Source organism: Crinia signifera, chromosome 1, assembly GCF_055691185.1.
Source record: "Crinia signifera chromosome 1, ASM5569118v1, whole genome shotgun sequence".
Taxonomy (NCBI): domain Eukaryota; kingdom Metazoa; phylum Chordata; class Amphibia; order Anura; family Myobatrachidae; genus Crinia; species Crinia signifera.
In genome coordinates, this window is record NC_139217.1 from 123,420,178 (window position 1) to 123,440,219 (window position 20,042).

At 41.7% G+C, this 20,042-nt stretch overlaps 1 protein-coding gene across 1 annotated transcript in view; it reads left to right on the top strand.

Annotated features, from left to right (window-relative positions):
- The window catches only part of KLHL2 (kelch like family member 2), a 94,401-nt gene that overhangs the window by 20,620 nt on the left and 53,739 nt on the right, over positions 1-20,042 (top strand). The window contains exons 3-4 of the mRNA XM_083172895.1: positions 2,476-2,582; positions 14,385-14,506. Of these exons, the coding sequence (XP_083029021.1) occupies positions 2,476-2,582; positions 14,385-14,506 (229 nt within the window). The remainder of the gene's footprint in view (positions 1-2,475; positions 2,583-14,384; positions 14,507-20,042) is intronic.

The window sequence follows — 20,042 nt, forward strand, 5'->3', positions numbered from 1 at the left end:
TCCAGGGAGACGAGGCACTCGCCCGTGGAAAGGAGCTCCTGAGTGTGGTCAGACAGCCTACCATTTAAGGATCACAGCGCACATACTCCCTGGTACATAGCACCACATTATACTTCTGAGACCAGGGGAGTTATTGCATGTTACGTGGTAGATGGTTTTTCTTCTAGCCACTGCATCTGTAGAGCTAGCTGCCTTATTTTGTAGGCCTACCCTTGTCATTTTTCATTCCACCAGGGTAGTTTTTGAGGCTTTGCCTTACTTTTTAAATTCCATTTAAACCAGGATATTGTTCTCCCGCCCTGTCCTCTGCTTCCTTGTCCTTCAGATCTTTAAATGTTATATGCTGTTCTTCCCTTCCTCTACTTCATCTAGAGGGGCAGATGTATTAAGCCTGGCGAAGAGATAAACTGGAGATAAAGTGGAGAAAAAGTGGAAGGAGATAACTCACCAGCCAATCAGCTTCCAACTGTCATATTTATAACACTGCTGATTGGCTGGTGTGTTATCTCCTTCCACTTTTTCTCCACTTTATCTCCAGTTTATCTCTTCGCCAGGCTTAATACATCTGCCCCAGAGTCTCCTCGACAATTTCGACACCTGTACTTCAGAACTGATGCTGATTTTAGTTCTACCAGCTTTACCCCTATTTATGCTGTATTTTATCAACACACCCTATACGTTACCTTGCAATTTGTTTTTTTGTTTGCTATGTACGGCGCTGCGGACACTTTGTGGCGCCTTATCAATAAATGAACTGCTGTCCATGCGTTATGGATGTTTATTGATTGTACGTATTGAATTTGTCAAATGGATTACCTTTTGGTCTTGGCTGATGTCCAAAGAGAAGTTGTTTGGCATCCAAGTGTTCCATTGTAAGATGCATGACCTATACCATCCATCAGGTTTACCTGTATTTGGATAAGCATGTTCCAGCTTCCTCCGGCTCATTCTACTTGTGCAGTAGTGGATTCCTGGGCGGTTCATCATGGAGTCTCTGTTGAGCAGCTGTGCGGAGTGGTGACCTGGTCCTCTGTACATACCTGAACCCAATATTACTGTTTCCACACCTTTGGTTTGGGTGATGCTATTTTTAGTGTAAAGTTTTATGTGTGGCTTTTATTGGAAGGCACCCAGAAGTCCCACAAATCAATGCTGCAGTGTCTCCCAGATGAAATTGGATTTTTGTACTCTCCATTGTAATCCATCTGAGGGACCCTGTGATCCCTCACTGCTTTTATTATTGATTGTCTAAATTCTGATTGGTTACATAGTTTTAGTCCATTGTCTGTGTTGCTTTGTTATGCACAAACTGAAGTCAAGTGGAGATAGGATGGGTTGGAGGGGTATGGAGCTCTTGTGCCAGCTGTAACTCCTTGCTGGCAATCATTTAAAAGTAAAAAACTGGTTGGTGTTGTCTTTTAAAATGATTGTTGCATTGTATAAACCTATTGCTAGAGCCTGCATTTATCAGGCTGTTACAGAAACCTTCTGGTGTATGACAGAGTTCACCAATACCATTTCACAGAATCAGATTTTTGGTTATAATATTGCTTTCCAGTTTCTATGATTAAATATTAGCATAAAAATGAATGATTCATACGTTGCTCCAGCTTTCTTCTTATACATTGTTGCAGCATTGTTATATATTTACAACTTTGAGTGTTTATATTCATTCTATCCAGAATAGGATGGAAATTTCCCCCCCAGAATGTGTCATAACTTTCTTTCTTCACTAGTGTATATAGTGAGGACACATTCCGAAGAGTGACTCATTTAAATTGTCCTTAACTCGCAGTAGAAACAGCTATTATAACTATTGCTGCAGTCCAAAAAAAGGGTTACCTATTTACAAAAGAAAGAGAAATAAAAATGGTTTAAAGTCATCCTTTGGTATCAGTTTGGCCCTATATTCTTGTCTATTTAACAAAAAATGTGCAAAAAAAAAAAAAAAAAGGTAATTTGATGATTTTGGTGATTTTAAAATACTGGGTGATGCCTATGTTGTGAATTTAATTGTACCTGATTATTTGCTATGCCTGTAAAAACTGGACTTTATTGTAGTATTAAAAAAAAAAAAAACAGTTATTTTCCAGGTAAATCAATTTCCCTCTTTATACTGCACAACATTGTTTTTTCACTTTTTGGGCGAAAAGACATAAGATGCATTTTTGCGATTACGGTTGTGGAAAAACTGCACATGTCAGGGGTTATATTTCTTGTGCTTCCAGGCAGGTGAAAAAAAACCACACAATAGTGCTGGCTCATGGGGACAATTGAATAACCACGGAAGGATCAATTAGCCATGTAAATTTACCATGGCTAATTCAATTCCCACCCACTGTATAACTCTAGAAATGGTCATTTATACCTATGTTTGCGTGATTATTCATACAGTAAATTATTTAATGGGAGGCATTTTCTAAAAAAAAATTAAAATATTAATTAATGATTTTTTGTGCTTTTTATTCCTTGCAGTCAGAATTTGCTGTGCGATGTAACGATAGTGGCAGAAGATGTGGAGATAGCAGCTCACAAGGTTGTGCTGGCAGCATGCAGTCCCTACTTTCATGCCATGTTTACAGGTACACAGTCTTCTAGCCTATGTTCTGAGTTCCTATATATTCTATATATGTATTACATTGCCGGTACTTGACTCTGCAACTTTGGAATGCTTAATAATAATTTGGGAATGTTATTCATTTTTTTTTTTATTATTATTATTTTTTTAAGTATTCTATAATTACAGAAGAAAGGCCAACTTTTACATTTGGGCTAGCTCTTCCTCAAGATGTTTTCCTCTTTCTATGACGGATGAAATTGGCTTCCTGTGCTGAACAAACCAGGGTGTGGTGGCTGTGTTTGCTTTTTCTTTTTTTTTTGTGGACTCGCTGTTGGCTGTGACAGGAAAATGTAGGAAAAATCTGGGCACCTCTAATTACTGTTACTCAGCAGTTTGTGCAATTTTATGTCTGTGTCTTTGTTACTTGCTACTTTACCTTTTTGTCTGGTGGTTTAAAGAATAGTTGCATGACAAACAAAGTAGCATTTAATTTTATGTTCTCACAATCATAAAAATATTTTTTTATATTTTAAAGACATTTTTCCATTAAAGTTTAAGGATGGAGGGGAAGTGTATTTTGCTAACCTGTCCTTATCTGCCTTTTCCTGTAAGAGCACTTTTTCATTTATTTGACTGCTATTCTTTTCTGTTTTGGTTATTCAGAGGAGCAGACACATAGAGGGCAATTCAATTGTTCTAGAGCGCCCTGTCATCTGTCAGACAGAATGGGTCCTAGTCTTTCTGACATTCAGTTTCATGTTGTATCATACATGGCAACTTTTTCAGAATGGCCGGGAGGTTCCCAAAAATTAGGTAACCCTCCAGACCCCCTGGAAGAATGGGCAAAAGTCTTGATTTGAGCATCACCGCTGCAAGGCCACCAACTCAGTGAGCAAATTCAAAAGTAGATGCACTTGGTCATTACTTTAATCTTCAAGTGCCACCGAAGTAGCCAGAACTTCTTAAACTAGATACACACCTAAAGATTTTTGTCCAATCTGTCTGATAGGAACAAAAATCTGGTATAGCGTGTGAGCAAATGACAATTAACTGTTTGATCGTAAACACCCCACATGGAAATAAGGTGGAGGATCCAGACCAGGTTTTGTTAACAGTAGCAGAAGCCCAGGTGTAATCAGCAGCACCTGGGATGTCCTGAGTTAAGGCTTCCCATGGCATTGTTTGCTGGCTCTCGATGGTGGACTATCTGCCCGAGTGATAGGCCGGGGGTGTGGAAAATAAGATATTTACCACACTATAAAAACTGGCTAAAATTGGCTAGCTCGATAATGCTTTTTTAGCCCATTTTGTCATGCAGTAAATTAGCATCGGAAATTGGATACCAATCTTATTCCTTTAAAATTGTTTTATATATGTATTTTCTATAAAGCTATTTAATCTTCTGAATTGTCTTGACTACAAAAAAAGCTACTTTAATTTTATCTAGTTTTCCTCCCCTTCAGTGATGGAATTTAACAAAAATAACACCCAACGGAATGCTTCTTAATTTGCCATAGGTGAAAGGAGAGGGATCGCCACGGGGGCTCCCCAGCATCAGCGCTGATTCCCGGCCGCCTCATGGCACATGGGAATTGGCATTATGCATTACACAGTTAAGTCCAATAATAGTCTGGGGGCAGGGCTGTAATGCATTACACCGATTCCCAGGAGACGCGATCAATGCTGGCGATCCCTAGGGGATCAAAAAGGGACGTAGCCTGGAAATCTTCCGGGGCCATAGGTAGTAATGCAGCTTGCCCTGGAAGATTTCTGAGCTTGCCACTTAAGGGGTTGAAGCGGCTGTATAACAATTATTTACAGCAAAGAGGAATGTATCTTTTCATGGGAACATGTACTTTTGTGTTTTGAATGCAATTTTGTCCATGTTATTGTGCTACTATATGTTGTAAAATACAATTTTGTTCAGATTATAGTCTTGGTACTTGTTTCCTAGCATGGCGCCCATCGCATACCGTATTTAGTGATATGCGATGCGATATTCACGTTAAATTTACAGGAGTGCTTGTACAATGATGCGATGCGATTTTTAATTGTACAAGCACCCTGATGGGTGCTTACAATGTTAAATGCACCCCCATTGTCAACGACACCCCCACTATCAATGCCAACCCGAAGCGTGGCAAGCGTAGTGGTACGCGTCCTCCGACCTTTTCATACCCCCCCAATATACACGTCGGCGTGGAGTTGATTTTAGATAGTGTGGCGAGCAAACACGGAATATGAGCCCGAAGTGTGGCGAGCAGACGCGGGATACATGTAAAATAATCCGTGTCCCCTCGCTGTGATCGCCACGCTTCGGGCTCGGTGGCTCGCTGCTCTCGCCACACTATCTACAGTCAACTCCATGCCGATGTGGATAGTGGGGGGTATGAAAAGGTCGGAGGACGCGTACAGCCGCCCCTTGCGGGCTCGCCACGCTTCAGGTTGGCGTTGATAATGGGGCTGGCGTTGACAATAAGGGTGCATTTAACATTGTAAGCACCCATTAGGGTGCTTGTACAATTAAAAATCGCATCACATGCCGCTATATTGCATAAGATGCACTGCGATAAAAATCGGGGGCGCCGTGCTAGGAAACAAGTACCTAATTTTTCACATTTGTCTTTTTTGTTTGTCTTTTTTATAACGATCAGTTAAAATGCTCCATCGTGTTAACCAGCCTTCGCACATGGCTAAGATCCCTCGGGCCACACAATAAATAAGTGCCACTGACAATACGGCTTATATATTTACATATGACGTGTATTTTTGTTTCCTTTGTCTATAATCAGTGTTTTCAAAACATCTGTGACTAAAGTGAAATATGTAAGGTCAGAAAACAGGAACACACATGTAATTGCTTATCGTCTGCATCTCATCACAATAGGTGCTTCTTCAGATGAATGTCTGTTGTCCGCTATAGTATGTAAGGCATGTGCGGGGGACCCCTCGCACTGCATACCCTAATTCCAAACAAGAGGTGCTATCCTGTTGAGCCTTTTAGTTCCACACAGAAAAAAAAAAGAAAATGCAGATGCCAACTCTATAGTACTAAGCAGTGCCAATCAGATTAGTTATGATAATTGATGTAATCTAGCATAGAGCAAAGTTTTGGTCAACAGTACATGGGCCCAAGTATGCCAGACAAACTGATATAAAGAAGTGTTTTAAACAATACAGTCTTAAAGATGAGTGCTATAAGTGCAGTTGTTACATTTATATGCACTTAACTTGCCAACACACTGTAAATACAGCATTTTTAAGGCCACCGTTTACAGTATGTAGCAGTACAGAAAGTAGCCAGCTGAATGGGTGTGGATCAGTTGGTCACCAGCAAGTTGTTAGACCATCATTAGCTTGACAGGGTCAGGTCGACAGTCAAAAGGCCCACCGGGTTTTTCACAGGTTTTTTTTTTACCCGAATATGGACACAGTCGACATGGGCACATGTTAAAGTGCACCGCGTACCCTCGTATGGCTTGCTGCGCTCGGCAATTTTTTATTCTATCGCCATGCCCTTGTGGATGGTAGGGCATTAAATACTGCCTGTTGACTCAAAAAACAGTGAAAAATCCCATGTCGACCTAATGACCCATGTCGACCTAATTCATTGCTGAACTCTGGCATGTAAGCACAATATAATTTATGCAGTTAAACAATTATGTGTCCTCTTGTACATTTATTGGGGAAGTTAGTGAGAGGCAGGGACCATTTGGGGGTGGCAATAGTTTTGGGGGGAAGTAACTGCTTACAGTCAGTACCATAGAAAGCTTTTGAGGCCCTGGCAGTGAAAGAGGGGGTGTCCACATTACTGAGGCATGGGCACACCACCTTCAAAAAATTATTTTAGTTTGTTACCTGTTTAGGAGTCAAAGTTGATTGGCACACCTCCTGCAGCTCAGTGCACACTGCTGAGGAAAGAGGCTGCTGCTGGCTGATGGGTAAGGGGGTTGGGGACATGGATGCGGGCTGCTGCTGGGCTCTCGCAAGAAGCCAGGGTGATCACCCCCCTAGTGCTCTAGTGTTGGTGAGCCGCTACACTATGAAGGGGTTAATTGTGCATATTTGCATCTTGTCCCTGTAGCAGACAAATGTTCTCCAGCCTTCCGCCTTGTCATCTGGTTAATATCTTTCTCTTTCTGAGGTTTCAGTAATGGTGACAGGAAAACTGTTATGTTTATGCTTTTGACTAATGGTTTCTGTAAAACAAAGTTCTCCCTTTGTATCATGCATTGTATAACTTATTTATTTCAACTTTTTTATTTATTTAATTGTAGCTTGCGACACATGGATAACTTGTGCTTGTTTGTGTTGTTTATGACTTTGCACTGCTTGGGAAACAAGTGTACACAAATACAGAGTTATTTACGTTACACTCTGCTACTGTTTTTAATTACTGGCAGGTTGTTTTACAGTGTGTGTGTGTGTGTGTATGTGTATATATGTATGTATGGATGGACTGGGTGGATGGCTTTCCATAGAGTCCTGTTACGGAAAAACATCCACCCCCGGGAAAATCGCTTAAACGGGAGAAGATCGGTCAGTGTGTATGCTCTGAGCGATTTTCAGCCCAGCGATTTTATCCATCAAAGTTATCCATACACCCAGGGCAAAACTGCCCAGTGTGTATAGGCCTTAACTGTAAGAGGCACAGAGGATGTAAGTGCAAGTGAATATCCTCTATTTTGCCCAAAAACTGTGCAGTACTGATAGTGCCTGCTCTAACACAGTGGGGAGAGTCTCACTTTAATCATTCTTACATCCACAAAATATAAAATATAATTTTGTTTACTTCAAAAAATATTTTTATATTACGTAACACATTTTTGTAAATGCTTCAGCCGCTTATGAGAGTTGTGGACATCTGAGATCAACTTGTGAGTGGAAATATTTATTAAACATGGCCAACCTGTCATCTAGTCACTGCACACTGGATTTGGACTTTTAACCAACTTTTTGCAGAAAATGGCCTACATATAAATACTGTACATTGCAAATATATACTTACATTATCAAACCTCTCCCAAAAAATTAGTAAGGAAGCTCCAGCACATAAGGTAGATGTATGAATCAGTGATCAGCGTAACGAAGTGTGCCATGGCAACCAATCAGCTGTTAAGTATAATTCTATAGTATGTATTTGATAAATGTTACTTTAAATCTGATTGGTTGCCATGGCACACTTATCCACTGGCACACTACTCAACTGTTATCAATACTCCACTCATCTCACTGCTTCATATCTCCATAATGTAGTAAATATTCAGATAACCATACGTGGCATAATATGGGGCCATTCAGTTAGCCAATGGACTTACCATGTGGCGGCAGCATGTTAACCCGTAATTCCTGGAGCTATGGCGTTTCCCCATACCAAAAGCCCCCTCAGGGTACACTTAACATGAATTTTACCTTGCAGCCTTAGAGGCTTCAGAATAAAAAAATCTGTGTGGATTACCGTGCGGCAGAGCTGCAGCCGCGCAGTAAGCCCTGCTATACCTTTAACCCAGGACACGCATTAACGCAAACTCCGAACATCGGGGACGAATCGGCCCCTAAATGTGAAGTGAGTGTTGTTCCCTGTGAACGCCGTTGTCATATATATTATGCAGCATTTGTGGGATTTTTCTAGTATGTATCACAGTACATTGGTGATAATGAAAACCAAGTTTAATTTAGAACAATGGAAAAAGTTGAACAGTTACCCATGTGTGGTTACTCTCTTGCCTGTTTAATAGGCATCGTAAACATTAGCAACTTATAATATTGTATACTCCAAATGTATGTTTCTTATTTCATCTTCATTGTCTATACACAAGCGTCTCTCCTAAGAAAATGAGCGCTGTCCTGATATCTGCTTGTTTGTTGATCGGTCTGAACCTCCATTCTATTAATCTGCTTTTAGTTGCTTGCAGTATGCCAGCTTGTAAAAGGCAGACACCTAAATCTGATCATTCATTTGCAGAGTGCTTGTCCATCTGTCACCCGTTTGTTTGTACCAAGTCATCTGCTTGTTTCTTGCATAGTGATATTTCGCAGTCTCCTAGCAACATTACTTGGACTCAAATATATAAAAAGAGTAATAATTACTGAGATGTGTTTTTCAGTTGTGTGTACATGGTATGTGCACTAAACTACCCAATAACCTAATGTGACAAATTCACAGTGCTGTGATTCTGTTTTTCATTTAGTACTGTTTTATTGCTTTTTCCACAGAACAATAGTTTAATTGTCTCAAGGAGATCTTTTTGACCCAATGAAATTTTCTATATGGGAAGTTATTTACAGTGCAGTTTACATTGGGACCTTGCATGGCAGCTGGTTATCCTTCAGCTGTTTCCAGGAACCAACCCAAGTGTCATTTTACGCAGTTGCATGAACACTTGATAACATTCTTTTATGAAACCATCAAACAACTGTAAAACCTTGTAATGCTGTTGTGAATGAAATGAATGTATCTGTGGTTTGTGCAATGCCACATACATTGCAATGGTTGTTTAGGATGATATTTTTATGAGGACTTTAGACATGCAGAGGACTAAATGATAGAGATGCTGTTATTTCACTTGTATGTCTGCTAGGTCAAAGGATGGCCTCATGTTTGAACAAGCAACTTCTATGTCTGCAAGGTCAAAGGAGGCATTGCACAAGCATCCGGCACGTCTGCGAGGTCAAGAGAATGGCCTCGCCGGCACAAGCAGCCTGCACGCCTGCGGGGTCAGACGATGGCCTCGCGTGCACAAGCAGCCTGCACGTCTGCGGGGTCAGAGGATGGCCTCGCGTACACAAGCAGCCTGCACGTCTGCGGGGCAAGAGGATGGCCTTGCGGGCACAAGCAGCCTGCACGTCTGCGGGGTCAGAGGATGGTCACGCGTGCACAAGCAGCCTGCACGTCTGCGGGGGTCAGTGGATGGCCTCGCGTACACAAGCAGCCTGCACGTCTGCGGGGTAAGAGGATGGCCTCGCGTACACAAGCAGCCTGCACTTCTGCGGGGTCAGAGGATGGCCTCGCGGGCACAAGCAGCCTGCACGTCTGCGGGGTCAGAGGATGGCCTCGCGTACACAAGCAGTCTGCGGGGCAAGAGGATGGCCTTGCGGGCACAAGCAGCCTGCACGTCTGCGGGGTCAGAGGATGGTCACGCGTGCACAAGCAGCCTGCACGTCTGCGGGGTAAGAGGATGGCCTCGCGTACACAAGCAGCCTGCACTTCTGCGGGGTCAGAGGATGGCCTCGCGGGCACAAGCAGCCTGCACGTCTGCGGGGTCAGGCGATGGCCTCGCGTGCACAAGGAGTCTGCATGTCTGTGAGGTGAGAGGATGGCCATGGACATGCACACAAAAACTGTGTGGGCCCCTATACATATACTGGGAGAGCCCCAGGGAACGCAGGCATTCCCTTGCCTGATCGGGGTGGGTGGATGACGTCACATGACCTCAGCGCCCGCTCCCAATTCGGACAAAAACCTGCACCAAAAAAGTAAGTCCTGGGCTGCGTTTCTGCTGGGAACAGAGGAAAAGTGGTTTGATGGTGAGCAGCCATCTAATTATTTGTTTATCTGTGTGGATGTGTAAACATACACATCCACTCGCTGTGGGGGGTATTAGTGTGGCAGGGGACAGCAGGAAGGCGCTAATCTGCTCACTAGGCCTTGACTATATGCAGCCAGATAAGCAGGTCTGAATTACGCTCTACGTAACATCAGGATCGGTTGTCAGGTCTGTGCATGGTGCTGCAAAAGGAGCTGTAACCTGTACCGCTTAACGGTTATTTTTTGTTGCGAATATACAATTCACGTGGCTGTGCTGTGTGAAAAGGGAGTTCTGGCAGAGCTGGGCACAGCAGCTATTTATTTTTTACATGTTATTTTTTGAAGTGCCAACTTATTCCCATAGTGCTTCACAATTGGAATCATGGTAATAAAATGATACTGACCAATAAAGGAGAGTATGTGGGCCTTTCTCGTAAACTTACAATCTATACGCAAGTTGTAATTTGATAGGGTCAGTGCTACATATTGATAAGTTGTTGGGCTGTGTGATCACATCACACAAAAATGGTGGCCTAGTGAGTTTTTTAGGGTGTGCAATACCATCTGGAAACACATTGATTATGGGGAGCATAGGACCTTTAGGGGGGGGTGTTCAATCTGTAAAATCGTCACTCACCTATTCAATGCTGCCATTAACATTTTAAAAAGTCTTCTCTATTTTGTCGGTCCACGGACTTTCCGACACTCGACAGCTGGAACATTGAAGAAACTAACAGCCCAGGATTCCGACTGTCAGGAAATTCCAACATTCAGAATCCTGGATTGAATGCCCCCTTAATAAGCTTTAATGACATTTCATGTGCTAACATATATATTGTCTAGAACAGGGTTTTTCATCTCTGAAACTCGAGTACTTACAATACATTTTTCAGATTTCCTATTTGTATTAACAGGTGGTGTAATTACTAATCCAGCAAAATAGGTTAATTTTCCTGTTTGTAATTAAAGCAGTCTAGAAAGCAGGACTTGGAAGTAAACCCCTAGGTGTCTTCGGAGTTGATTTATGTCGTGCTTTGCACAGAATGAATGTCATTTGTTTATCTCTATAACCATGGGCCATGTCTATCCAATATGTATTGTGTTGTCTCTAGTTCGGGGCGTAATCAGCATTGTTTATTTATAAAGTACCACAAACCTGCATAGAGCTGTACCGTTAGTATAACCGTCATACATAAAACTATTCGTACAGAAAACTACACGTGAGGGGCAAGGAAGGGGCCCTGCTTTCAAAGCCTACATTCTTGTCCTTGAACATTCTCTGTACTGGCGTCATAGTTCTATAATTGCTCTCCTGGGGTTTACTACTAATTAATGATGTGAAAATGTGTTCACGATTTTAAGCAGGTGTTTCCATGGAGTATCTTTTCTAGTTATCTTTTACACGCCTTAACAAAGTATGGCAAGGGCAAGTTAATAGGGAAGTTGATAACATCAACTTTTCTAAAATAACGATCAAATTAGTTAGTTCCCTAAACAGTAGCTTCATGACCTTGCTCTTAGCTGGGTAAAGTTTCTGCCATGGTAACTCTGCACAATTCCCTAATTTTCTTTTTATATAAGCCGAGTGACATTTTTAGAACAGTTTGGAATATTAAATTCAAGGGAAATATTAAGGGGAGGGGAAGGGGGGGGGGGTAGAATGTATCAACATTTGGAGAGAGAGAAGAATGTGTGAGATGACAAACCAAAAAATCTGCTTCTAACTGTAATTTTTCAAAAACAGACGGTAAAATGTAAGGAAGGAGCTGATAAGTGTGTAATTTATCTCTCACCGTTTTATCTTTCTTAGAAATTCTGATAAATACCCCCCTTAAGGTGACCACACACTGCAGTGATTTGTGCGACGCTTTTATGGCAAATCGTTTGTGATCCTATGTGCACTCCCGCAGATCTTTAGCTAAATCTTCTGATCTTACTTGCTCAGGTGTATTCGGATGCTTGGGTATTTGGGAGTTGGCATGTTTGGGGTATCATGGCGTGGGGGTGCGGTTGATGAGGTGAGTAACTGGAGAGTGAAGACAGCGCACACCTACATATCGGTAGCATGCATAGAAATGTTCCGGGAAGCCAGCACCGGCAGCGCAGCTCCGCCCAGACAATTTCTGGGCATACTTTCGAAGGAGGTTAAAGGGTACTTGTTTCCTAGCACGGCGCCCACGATTTTAAGTCCTATGGCATCTTATGCATTGTATCGCATCGCATGCCATATAGCCGCATGCTATGCGATTTTAGCACCCTATACGATTTTTAATTGTATAAGCACCCTAATGGGTGCTTACAATGTTAAATGCACCCCCACTATCAATGCCAATTAGGGTCCTTATACAATTTTAAATCATATACCATTGTATATGGCATACAATGGCATACAATGTGATGGTATACAATTTAAACTTGTATAACATCGGCTGACACGTAACATCACATTGCATACCATTGTATGGCTTATGGTATGCAATGCGATGGGCGCCGTGCTAGGAAACAAGTACCGGTTAAAGTTTTCTGATTTTTTTTTTTTTTTTTCTTCAAAATGTGCTATTTGTATGAAGTCTTTTGTCAAGGACTGATGGGGAGTTCAGAGGAAATCTTGAGATAGAAGCCTTTCCATTACTCGCACTTTTTACATCAGGTATTATAGATCTCTATAACAGAGCTATATTTATGCATTTTTAAACAAGCTGAAAATCAGAAGATATTTAAGGCAAATCAAAGATGGTTTTCTATGACCTAGGTGCCACAATGTTCCTCAAGATACTTATCTACAATTTATAGGATTATGATCCAATCTTACCATTGCCAAAGGAAGCTGACATAAAGTCTTGGAGTTTGCAGGAAGCAAGTGGTAGACCTGCATGGCAAAGGAAGGACGGGTCTGTCAAACCTAAATGTTTGCATCATCACAAGAGCACTAGGTACTTCTTTACTTTCACGGCGCCAGCATGGCGCCGCGCGTACTTCCGGGTTACGCTCGCCACTAATTAAGTAAAATAAACTAAGTTAACGCCATGCCAACATGGATAGTTCATACCTCCACTATCCATGTTGGCATGGAGTTGATTTTAATTAGCGTGGCGAGCGTAGCGAGCCACCGAGCCCGCAGCGTGGGCGAGCAAAGCGAGCCCCGCAAGGGGACTCTGACGCGCGGCGCCATGCTGGCGCCGTGAAAGTAAAGAAGTACCGAGCACTATATCTAAAGTAACATGTAGGATGTTTTGCGGAAGCTTTGATACATAGGGCAGTTGGCATATTTATTTATTTATTTATTTGCAGTTTCTTATATAGCGCAGCAGATTCCGTTGCGCTTTACAATAGTACAGTGATAAAACAAACTGGGTAACAAAAGACAGACTTGGTGGTTAGAGGGCCCTGCTGCAAGCTTACAATCTATAGGGACATAGGAGGGAAATATGGGCCAAGATGTACTAATTCCTAAATGCAATTAAAAACACATAAAATCACATTTTTACCACATTCCAATATGTACCAAGCGTGCTTGGACACAGTGTGTATCACCAGCTGTAGCTGGTATTACCCAATATAAAGCCTATGGAATTCTCTTTGCAATCCCCCCTCCCTCGTGAAGGATACAAATGGACCCTTCCTGGTTCCTATGACGGCCGCTGTATCACTCCGGGTATTCGCATAATAACTCCCAAGTTATAATTCCAGAAGTCCATTGATATCAAAGGAAGTAGCTCTTATTGAGAGAGCTGTCCTTTGCAATACTAATCGCATGGTCCTGTATTGCCTATTTGGCAACATCGATTTACGCTTTCCATATCATCATCGATGGTAACCACATCGATGGCCATTCTTAACAAATGAATAAGAGGTCTGGGGGAATACTGTACTTTTGATTTCCTCTTATTCAAAATGTTGTCTACTATGAATCGAGAGAGAATATCTTTGAAGAGAATTGTTTGGACTGTTTGCTAATATTTTAAAAAGAACAACTGGTGTGGAAGTGTGAAGAAATTACCTTATAAGTTAAGGATAGCTACAGACTGGTATTGTAGATACAGTACAACCCTGTGTCTACAGCAATATTTAAAACAAATGCCCACTGCATGATCTTTCAATCATCGTTTTCCAAGAACAGTTTGAAAGTACTTTAACACTTTTTTTTATTTATTTTTGTTTTATTGAGGTAATAACCTTTTACACTCCAGTGATTATCCAATTGTTGTGAGTCAGCAACTAATAGTAATATAATTGTGTTCCGTAACCAACTTGGAGACCTTAAAGACCAATTGAAAACTTGCCTTTCCATTGTAGGTGAGATGAGTGAAAGTCGAGCCAAGAGAGTCCGGATAAAGGAAGTAGACGGGTGGACCCTGAAGTTGCTTGTAGATTACGTTTACACTGCGGAAATTCAAGTAACAGAAGAAAATGTGCAGGTACAGTTATGGATGATAATGTGAAGCGAAACTTCTTGGTTTAAAGAATTTAGCATATACTTCTGTAATATAAGAATAGCTTGGTAGGGCCAGTCTAGCCAGGACATGCAGCACAGTTTGCAGGTGATGGGTGCTTAAAGAATTCCGGTTGGTAAAGTTGTGTATACATTGTTGTAATTTATGTTCTCCATATGATGTGATCTATCTGATTATCACGGTATCCAATTAGAGGCCATTTTTATTGTCTGATAAAAGGACGCACGATAACACATTGGATCTGGGATAAGTTCCCGATCCCATTTGTTATTGTTACTCAGACGGCTGCGTGTTTTGTGTATTATTCTTCGGGTACCTAGGGGAAGCAAAGCATAATCGCCGACAAGAGTTGTCATCCGGGGGAGGAGTGGGCCACGTCGGGGCTTATTGGATTGACAAAGCTGTTAACACCCATAAACCCCCGTCAGCACTGTAAGGCAGCAATCCGAACCATTGAGCCACCCTATGATCCAGTTCAGTGTTGTCACATAATAATAATAATGTAATGGGGCATTTGGAATAGTATCCGAGTTCTTCCAAGCTGCGGGATGCTTGCATTGTAAATGATTGACACTTTTAAAAAAGTGGGAGTTCGTCTGGCAGCCCACACATTGAAAATTCAGATGCCATTACATAGGCCTGAATAGAATATTACATAGCCATTCAGCTTCTTCATTTTTCAGTTCATTGTATTTTCTGCACCTAAAAAGAGGACTGACCCATATTATGCCTTACACTTTGCACCTCTCAGATCAGTTTCCTGATGATACTAACATCCTCTACATGTGTCCTTATTTGTGATGCGCCAGAGGTTTTACACATTGACAAACATTAGCAAAATTTAGAGCCACAAAACAAGCATTTGCTAGCTGCCCATATTTTGCTAATGATTCCAGCAAAAATGTAAGCAACGTGTTGCCAGTTTCTGTATCCCTGAATTACAAAGACCATGAGTGCTGCCCATTTGCTGTACCTGCATGTATACAATAACTCTGAGGAAGGCACCTGGCTAAAGACTGCATCTAAAATTGACTAGCTTGGGGGTGTCTAAATTTCCAAATTTGCTGTAAAATTTTGGCTTATGCTGTGCCAAAGGCCCCAGATTGTCATTTGTTAAAACATCTACCATAATGTTAGAATGTGTTTGCATTGATACTCAATGATGGCAATGAAATAAGGTGTGGTGGTGTTGTTTGAAACACACCGCTCCTGACTTGTTAGCTTGTGTGTTGATGAATTCCACATCAACTCCTGAGATTTAGCACCTATGATCTGTGCAATGTTTAAATGTGTGTGTGTGTTTGTGTGTGTTGTACTGTTTTGGGGGTGTGTTGTACTGCACGTGGTGTGTTATGTATGTGTGTGTTGTGTGTATCTGTCCAATGTGTAAGTGTGTGAGGTGCGCTACGTATGTATTTGTGTGTAGTGTGCTGTGTGTATTTGTGCAATGTTTAAGTGTGTGTTTGTGTATCTGCAATTTTTAAGTGTATGTGTGTGTTGTACTGTTTTTGGGTGTGTGGTGTGTTATGTGTGTGTGTTGTGCTGTGTGTATCTGTCCAATGTTTAAGTATGTGAGGTGTGCTACATATGTGTGTAGTGTTGTGTGTTTACATACCTCCCAGCATGACCCTCTCCAGGAGGGACACAATGCTCTGCTCCTGGACTTTCTTCTTAATGTAGGATTACCTTCATCTGAGTTGAACAGGTAAATTGCTAAGAAAGGTGCTTCAACACAGGTGATAGCAATCACACATTAAGAGGGAAGTGCAGGAGCAGAGCATTGTGAGGGTCATGTTGGGAGTTATGTGTTTATGTGCAATGTTTATGTGGGTGTGTTGTCGTGTATGTGGATTTGTGTTGTGTGTATCTGTCCAATGTGTAAGTGTGTGAGGTGCGCTACATATATATGTGTGTGTAGTGTGCTCTGTGTGCTTATGTTTTGTACTGTGTGTGTATGTACAGATGTAGCCCGTCTCATCGCTAGCCGCCAGCTCCCGCCAGGGGGGCGCGTGCGCCCGAGACACTTGCGCACTCAGTGGCAACGGAACTCCCCGCTGATGGCAAACTGCTTTGAGGTGCACACCACCGGTCCAGAGGTACCTGGTTGATGAATTTGGCGGCTCTGAGTGCCACCGTGTGTTCGCAGTGCGACAGAAATACACACACACACTCTTCAACTTTATTATATAAATACTGTATGTATAAAACCGATGTTTCGGTTGCTAAGCGCAGCCTTCCTTAGGACATGACCACTACGCTTGGAAGACAAAGTGGAGTGGTCATGTCCTGAAGAAGGCTGCGCTTAGCAGCTGAAACCTTGATTTTATACATATGGATTAATAAAATGGATTTTTAATATATCAAGTCTCTGGTGAGTGCATCTATATAAGAATTTGATAATTTAACTTGATGGACACCCCAGGCAGCTGCTAATATTATTACGAGTGTGTGCCAACCTGTTTTTAACCATACTCATTCATGCTGGATGGTGCGCTTGGCTGTGAGTGGTTGTACCAGGTGATCGTTTGTATGGTTTAATGGCATGTATGTTCATATCATAAACATGGTCACACTTGCCGTCTCACCTATGCCGGCATGGCTGAGGATGGATGGCTATTTTATGAATTTCGTTCTGTATGCCACCACAATAGATTTTAGATTAGACAATAAAGATGCAATTAAAGAGTAGACTGTCAGCTTTAGTTGAAGGGGTTGAACAAAATTTCATATGAAACATTTAGGAATTGCAACCATTTCCATACACCACTCCCTATTTTCAGGGGCTTAAATGCAATTGAACAAATCAACATAATCATAAATGTTTATGTTTAATACTATGCCAAGAATCCTTTGCAGTCAATGACAAGTGGTATATTGGATAGATAGTGTCTAGGTCAACACCAATAGGTCAATTGGCACAAGGATGCCAGTGACAAAAGATCGACAAGCAGTGTGCACTCTAGCACCCTGCACCTTTTCAAAATCTGCGCAGTTCCTCTTTCCTGCCTGCGATGTCTGTTGTGGTTTGGTCTGTATCTCTCTGCTAAAATACAGATCAGACTTCTAGAAGTACCACAACAGAGAATTTTTCTCATAATGGTAGATTTGGATAATAATATTCCTACTTCCTGGAATGTGTACTTCACTTGGCTGGATGCTATTTTCTATACAATGGAAAGGATACTGGGATCATCCACCACTGTTGTCCTTTGTGGATGTCCAGGCCTTTTTGTTGTCCAAACACACCAGTGTTCTATTTTTCTCCGAATCTACCAAACTGTTGGTTTTGCATCTCCTAAGATCTGGATTTTTTCCCCTTCATCCTAAGGATGGATTGTTTCACTGGCATTGAGAGCTCCGTTTACCACATTTTGTTGTGGGTTCACAGAAACCACTTTTAAATGCAAATACTGTACTTGGAATCAACTCTAGACCTTTTTCAGATTTATTGATGAAGAAATAACAAAGGAATAGCCCAGAACTGTCCATGAAACACATTTTCGGTCAACTGTGCAATTACTCTTGGTCTCTTGAATAAAAGGAGGCTTCATACAGTTGTAATTCCTAAAGCTCCGCACCATGACATTCAGGGGTGCTGCAGTGGTACCACTTGTACATGGTCCTATGGTAAGTCATGGATGAGCTGCGAGCTACCTCTCTTAGCAGCCTGCGGCCATTTACACAGCAAAGCTGGCCTCATGCTGTGCTGCTCTCAGTAATATTCTGTCCTGATTCACTTAACCTTTCGGTCCCGCCCACTTCTCCACATCAGTTTGACCCCACCCCCTTCTCCACTTCTTTTCTCCTCATGGTCCTACACTCATCCTCTTATGATTCTCCTGCCCCATCCTTGCCTTTACCTTTCCATCCACACCATTGCCTTTGTCTCTCTGGGCTCATCGAACCTGCCTCATCCTCAATTCCCTAAGTCTCTTAGCATAAACAACCCCCCCGCCCCCACACACACACACACACATCCCTGTGTCTCCCCAGCCCTGTGCCTTTAGCACCATCCATTCTGAATGTTTCTGCATCTGTTGTCCCTCTCCCTGCGGCACTCCAGCCTGCACTTAACTTCTGCTGCCTGCTCCTCTTCACCGCTTCTCTGACATCCATGTGATGTATGCTGCGCTGGAACATAAACATAACTTTATTGCACCAGCCACCGCTCTGCCAGCACCTCACTTATTTACGTTACTCCCACATCTACTTAGTCGTGATGATATAAAGTTCGATATTTTATTTTGGTCTGCAGGTTTGGCTAAAAAAAAACGATGAGACATTATGGGTGCTGTGAAGTTAAACATGACGGAACTTGTCAGTGTACAAATTTATACTGTATGGACCTAACAGTATATAAATGTAGAAATTAGATGAACAGAACCCTATTAGAACAGGAAAATTATGATTGTTTTGTTCTGTTTAAAAATTCCTGAATAGAAAGATCTTGCTTTATGCGGGTATTTGAGGATACGTATCATTATCATCCTCTTTGTATATTTCTGTTCCCCACGTAGAGGAATTTACAAGCACTTGGAACGTCAACATAAAATGGTTCTAGTTTGGAACACTATCGCTCCTTTTTTCAATATCGGTCAAAATAACGGACAGTGTTAATGCAACGAACCCACGGGTCGTTAATGAGGGTTTCTGTTGTCTGTACATGCAGCTCAATTTTGGATATGTCATTTACAAAAAGGTGGATATTAGACTCTAGCTAGATCGTTCCTCGTTCGGCATATCATTCAGTTTCTATGCACAATATCATTTGTCCAGGGCACTGGGAAGTTCAAGGGAAACTGTTCAACAATATTGTTCACTGAACACATCATGTAGTGTGTATGGGCCTTGAAAGCACGTGGGCAATAAGTTTGGCCCTACTTATGACCTCCAAATAGTGAGTAACTGAAACTGGAGGGAAATTTCAGGGGAAATGTTAGAAAGAATTACTTCACAGAAAGGGTAGTGGATAAGTGAAATAGCCTCCCATCAGAGGTGGTAGAAGCTAAGACATTAGAACAATTAAAAAATGCTTGGGATAGGCATATGAATATCCTTACAAAGAAATAAGGATTAAAAAGGGTTGAGATTACCTGAAGGGTAAAAAAGGGGCAGACTAGATGGGCCAAATGGTTCTTAACTGCCGTCAAATTCTATGTTTCTAACAAGGAAAGTCGCTTGTCTTTCCAAGACGTCGTGGTAGGTCAGTCAAAAAATGGAGCACACATAATGGAAGACCTTGCATGAACACGGGGTATAAATTTATCACCGTGATAAAATGCTTACAAATCTACTGCCGACCATAGATCCAATATACTCCATGGTAGATGGTGAAATTAATCAATGTCCAATTAGATTAAGTGGAATACTTTCATATAGTGGTGTATTTTTGTAATGAAGTTATTCAAAGGACTTACTATAGTGATCTTAAAACAATTCTACAATAATCATTTACAGAAAATCATTTACAGAAAAGATTTCTCTGTTCTAAGTTTTTAAA